This window comes from Haliotis rubra, unplaced genomic scaffold, assembly GCF_003918875.1.
Source record: "Haliotis rubra isolate DU_JTF1 unplaced genomic scaffold, ASM391887v1 Scf10, whole genome shotgun sequence".
Classification (NCBI taxonomy): domain Eukaryota; kingdom Metazoa; phylum Mollusca; class Gastropoda; order Lepetellida; family Haliotidae; genus Haliotis; species Haliotis rubra.
In genome coordinates, this window is record NW_025764892.1 from 1,724,076 (window position 1) to 1,730,202 (window position 6,127).

The 6,127-nt window shown below is 42.2% G+C and overlaps 1 protein-coding gene across 1 annotated transcript; it reads left to right on the top strand.

Annotated features, from left to right (window-relative positions):
* The first annotated feature begins 612 nt into the window (after positions 1–612).
* On the top strand, positions 613–3,700 carry LOC124266015 (multiple epidermal growth factor-like domains protein 11). The gene is made up of 4 exons (XM_046700829.1): positions 613–819; positions 1,028–1,403; positions 2,091–2,220; positions 2,603–3,700. Exons 1-4 carry the CDS (start codon positions 613–615, stop codon positions 3,018–3,020), a joined length of 1,131 nt encoding a protein of 376 aa, XP_046556785.1. The 3' UTR covers positions 3,021–3,700.
* The last annotated feature ends 2,427 nt before the right edge of the window (positions 3,701–6,127 follow it).

Genomic DNA, 6,127 nt, shown 5'->3' on the forward strand with positions numbered 1-6,127 from the left:
TCTCTCACATATGAAAGGCGTTGGTTCGAATCCCGGTTCACCCAGGCTATGGTTCTTGGTGTGTCAGCACCATGCTATTACTCACGGTTTTCACCACGGGGTTAACTTCTGAGACATATGTTCCTTCGGGATTTCCTCCCACATTTAACGGTCACTCAGTGTTATGTCTGGAATACTGCTAAAGGCGGCGATAATCCCAGTTCTCTTAATCACTGTCGATGGAGTGTTCAGATACTTTAATATCGATTTTTCAATTATCCTAACACTACCCGCGACCTTGAAATTTTTTTCGTAATTAGAAATGAAATGGAAGTCAGCATTACATTAGTGTTTCCATATAAATTATTTGTCAGTTATTCATTGTATAAGCTGTATGTTACTATCATCATATATAATTTACACTTCAAGGGTCATCCCACTATAAATCAGGCGCAGGTGCTTGTGAAGACGGATACTATGGCGACCAATGCACATTTAGATGCGGTGAAGGCTGTCTGTTCAGGAGATGTCAGCTGCATCCCACAAAAGGTATAGGCATCTGTACTGACGGCTGCAAGAAAGGAACATGGGGATCTACGTGCAAGATCAGGTGCTCTTCAGGATGTGTCAACAATGACTGCCACTCCGCTAGTGGCATGTGTGCATGCAAAGACGGATACTGGGGTGAACGGTGTGACACCACGTGCCCAGTTAGATGTGTTAAATGCCATAGAAACTCAGGAGAGTGTACAGAATGCATCAAAGGCTTCTTTGGGCCAAAATGTGAAGACTGCCGCTTCTGCAAGAATTCCTGTGACTCTGGTGGATGTGCTGCCGGCTGTTTGACTGGCTACTATGGAAGGTTCTGTCATGTTCCGTGCAATCCCCATTGCAGACTCACTGATCAGAAAAACCGCTCCGTTCAAAGAAATGTCTGTGATAAACACAGGTCCAGGAACTGTACATCTCAGTGCGATCAGGAAACAGGTCATTGTCTTCATGGATGCAAGGCAGGGTATTTCGGCTTGTCCTGTGATCTTCCGTGCAGTGGAAAGTGTTTGGCCAGTTCTTGTGGGCATTTAGGGAATGTCTTCATGGATGCAAAGTTGGATATTTCGGTACACTGTGTAAACTCAAGTGCAGTACTTCCTGCAAGAACCGCCAATGTCATAGAGTCAACGGCAACTGCACCGACGGCTGTGAGCCAGGAGTCTATGGTCCACAGTGCAATACCAACTGCACCAACTGTATAAACAACCAATGCCATGAAGGAACAGGTGAATGCAATGGATGTGAGACGGGATACTATGGCTGGAGATGCGATAAGAAGTGTAGCATCCAGTGTTCAGGGAGGTCCTGTGACAGATATGAGGGGACATGTGTCTTCCGGAAACCCAGTCACGAATCGACCACCAGTAGCCAAGGTATTTCAGTTACTACCACTATAGATGGTTGGTTGGTTGTTTTACGCCTTACTCAGCAGTATTCCAGCTATATGGCGGCGGTCTAGACCAGACAATCCAGTGATCAACATCATGAGAATCTGTCTACGCAATTGCGATGCGATTACATGTGTCAACCAAGTCAGCGAGCCTAACCACCCGATCCCGATAGTCGCCTCTTACAAACATGGGTTGCTGAAGACCAGTTCCTACCCGGATCTTCACGGGTTATTTATGTTACTAGCCTCATAGATGGTGTGTACATTGGTTAGTATCAATACAATTACACAATATCAGCACCGGGAAACAGAATGTAAATATGAAATTATTTGTAAGGGCAAGTGTCCATTTGAAAATAGTTGACCACGATGAGTAAATCTTGGAAGCAGATAGCAACGTTAAAGAAACAAACGAATACATGCTTGCATCGGTACTTCTAACTTTAAATATGCATGTGTTGAGGAAATTGTTTGCCGAAGATATATGTATTCAGGATTTTTTGTAAAGATCTGAGATATATGACATCCAATATGTACCTGCTTAAGTTGTGGACAAGAGAATAAGCTGCCATCACTCTCCCTTTGTTTAGACGGGTTTTTAAATTTTTTACTGACATGGTAACATAGATCTAATTTAAAATAGTTAATATATGTAGACACATTTTTTCAGATGTAATTATGACAACCAACGTCACAACGACTACGCCGGATCCAGTGACCGTGAAGGCTGTGGTCATTACAGTGGGGACCCTTGTCACTGTGTGCACTGTGATAACAGTTTTCATTTTCATCAGTAAAAGGTACAAATAGTGCATACCTAAATTCTGACATCTACTGATTTGGGAAGTATGTGGCAATCGTAGGGTGAGATACATATATTTTTGAAATAATCATCAGTTTTAAATTCAAATTTAATGCACAGCAATAACTGCAACGTATAAATTATGCACCAGATATTTAGGATCTGACTTCTGACATTTATGTGGTACTGTTGTTTCCTTTTATAGGGGGTGTAGGGTAGTCTAGTGGTTAAAGCGTTCACTGGTCACGCCGAAGACACGGGTTCGATTTCCCACATGAGTACGATGTATAAAGCCCACTTCTGGTGCCCCCGCCACGATATTGCTGAAACATTGCTAAAAGTTGCATAAAATCACACTCACGCATTCACTCCTTTTCTAGGATTACGATGAAAGGCCTCGATCAGTCAACACTGAGAAGGCGCCCACAGTATCCAGCTCCTCCTCCTCCAGATGCTACCCATCATTACGAGGTCATAGACGAGGTCGTACGCGAGTATGACGCCATATGTCCTTCAAATTCAGCCATGTGCAGACCTGCTCAATATGAAGACATCAATGAAATCTCACCTTCAAACAGAAAACCTTGGGCCGATAAAATGTCTCCTACGAAGCCATATCCATGTCAGAATACAGAGCGAGCTGATGTGAACAAGTCACCATCTTCATCAATTGAAATGCATCATACCACAGAAAGTCTTTCTTTGCCTAATCTTTCGTTTAAAAGTGGTTACATACCCATGACGTCACTAAACACATATCTTACAATCACTGGTGATCGTAGGAATAGTACTCCTTAGCAATCACCAGTTAGTGAAATCTGCGTCTGTACCATACCTGTATTCATGAGAAATCGAGAAGTGGTAAAGAAATGGAGAGTCGATCTGTCCCTCATTTCGTGTGATTTACAGAGCTCTAAACAGAATGTCAGAAAGATCGAAGTGACGCTAGTGCTAGTAGAAGTTAGTCAAGACACGTACAACAAATGGAACTCTACAAAACAAGAATTTGAGGCACTTTTGCCTGCTACCATGTATAAAGGCTTCGTACATAACTGACAGTACGTGAAAGAAGATTGAAGTATGCCTGGGTCTCATATCCCAGCGTAGGCTTGTGACGAATCAGGTAGATCATCATTCATTTCAAAATAAAACATAAAAATATCATTAGAGGTCACCCTTTGGTGACTCTTTTCAGGGATTATCCAGGAACATTTCCTTCCTTCACAGAAAAATCTTACCAAAATCAATGAGATTTATGGGCGTGTTCAGACTTTGCTAATCATTAAATATTATTTCCTCTTGAAACAGGAAACTTATTTGATTTTCGTTACATGAATTATGATGCCATTAATGTTACTAGATACTAAGATTGTGTAAACATTTTACAGTTATGTATTCGAATCCGAATATGTTAAAAATGTGGGTACACTGTAAGATAAGCATCATTGTCTACTGAAATAAAACACCGAGTACCTTAATATATATGCATTTCTGTTCACTGTCGACCTCAGGAAGAATTACTCGGGTGTACCATCATAGACTGTTTATCAAACGCGTTTTTCAGTCAGCTGTTTATTATAAAAGCATGTGCTTTTCCCCTCTGATCAAATTCCAGGTATGCGACAATGTGTGTTTGCATCGTAATTAAACATAATCGTCTTTTAAAATTGGTGTTTCAATGAAAGATATTATTAGGGCTCCTTGCCACAAGGCAGGATACCTATTGGAATCGTTAATGTTTTTATTATTTATTATTCCGCCGTATCTTGTACCAGTCCTACAAAAAGCACCGCTGGACAGAATCGCTTGAAAAAAATCACCAAGGTGCCGACAGTGCTGAAGTTGTTTTTGCAAAAATCTCAAGGCTCTAGGCCTAATAGCAAAGGGGATATAATTCAAAATTTTCAATTTCCAAAGCAATTACTACAAGTCCGATGACTACCAAATTTTCTGGAGCAGGTCTGGAATCCGATTACCTTCAATGTCAACTGCAGGATCCATGGGGCTACGAGACACCGTTTGGCCGCCATATTGGATTTAAGGAAATTTCACGTTTTTGACGGGTAGGCATTTCCGTCCGTCCGCATGTCATGTGTGTGTGTGTGTGAATCTGATAGCTGAAGTCCTGGCGATTCCAGAACACTAATTGTTTTAACTATAGACCGAAGGACAACGGAGCTACAGCCTGTCAAAAAGGGAACTATTTCTTCTCCGGAACTTCTTAAAAGGTACATGACCCCGCGACATCGGCTGTATTTGGAAGATCCGCTCGCCTGTCAAAAATGTGTTCTGACTCTGTTTTGGACGATTTAAAGCCCTCAAATACGTTTCAAACAACCTTAACTCTGAAACCAACCGTCCGATTTCGACTAAAATTTACCTGTACATGTAGGCTGTTATTCCTGATCATATCTGCCGATTTCAGTAATGTATCTCCAAACACAACAGAGGGACAAATATAGAACAAAATTTATGGATAACGACTTCTTTTTATTCGTGAGTGCGACGTTTCGATACAGATTCTTGTACCGTTGTCAAGCATAAAGGAACATGAAGAAGGGGGAAGTGTATATATACTGGATGTAACAATGTAACAAAGAAAACAACATAAATAACATAATTGGCTAGGCAGAAAGCTGATGAAGCCAAAGAGTAGACAAAGGACGGGCGTGGAAGCCAATGATGTACAAATAATAATGAGATGTTTATACAGCAGAGTTTATACAGTAGATTGGGCTTGGTGGATGAGTGCATCATAAGCGGAACGAATGAAGTATCCTTGGTCTCGGTTGACCGTGGGCTTTTGGCGTTTGATGGGGATGGCTTCGGTGAACTTGCGTTGAGTGAAGTCTGTTTGTTTTTTAGAGAGAATGGTGATGTCAGACCACTCTATTTGATGATTGGGGCTTGCTTTGATGTGGCCGGAAATGGCTGATTTGCTGTCGGAATTGGTAACAGAGGTCTGATGTTCTTTCACTCGGGTGTTGATGGGTCGGGAAGTTTCGCCTATGTAGCTCTGCCCACAATCACAGTTTATTTTGTAGATGACACATTTTGGGTTGTTCTTTACGGTGGCGGGTTTTCTTCCATTGGCATGGAGAATGTTGTTAAGGCTGGAGGACGCGGAGAAGGTGGTATCTATGCCAGCTTGTTGTTTTAGGAGACGGCTGATTTGATGTGACGGTTTGCCGATGTAGGGGATGGATATCTTGATGGGGGCTGAATCTGGTTTGGGTCTTTTGGTAGGAGGTGACAGGGTTGCAGCGATGGTTCTGTTGACTATTTCGGATGGAAAGTGGTTACTTTCTACGAAGACTTTCTTGAGGTGTTCGATTTCATCTTGTAGTTTAGTTGAACAGATGTTCTTGGCCCTTCTGGTTAATGTAGAGATGATGCCGGTCTTAACTTTAGGTGGATGATTGGAGTTGTAGTGGATGTACTGATCCGTATGGGTAGGTTTTCTATATACAGTGGTCTGGAGTTGGTTGCAGGAGTTGCGGGACAGAAGGACGTCAAGGAAAGGTAGTTGCTGGTTCTGCTCGGTTTCCATGGTAAACTTGATGCGGGGATGTTGGTTGTTGAGATGGGTGAGAAGCTGAGTGGGATCTTGCTGAGGTTGGAGGATGACGAAGGTATCATCCACTTTGCGATACCAACATGTAGGTTTGAAGGGTAGCAGTATCTAGTGCTTTATCTTCCAGGTCCGTCATGTAAATTTCGGTTAGGATGGGGGATAAGGGGGAGCCCATGGGAAGTTCAGAGGGACAAATGATTATATTTTCCACACTACAGTTGCTATCAGTGCATGATGAAAGTTAGCAGTATGTGTCCCAAACGTTTGCTGATATTCTGTGGTGCATGTGGATAGTAACACCGTTTGGTACATATGTTGTTCATGCTTGTTC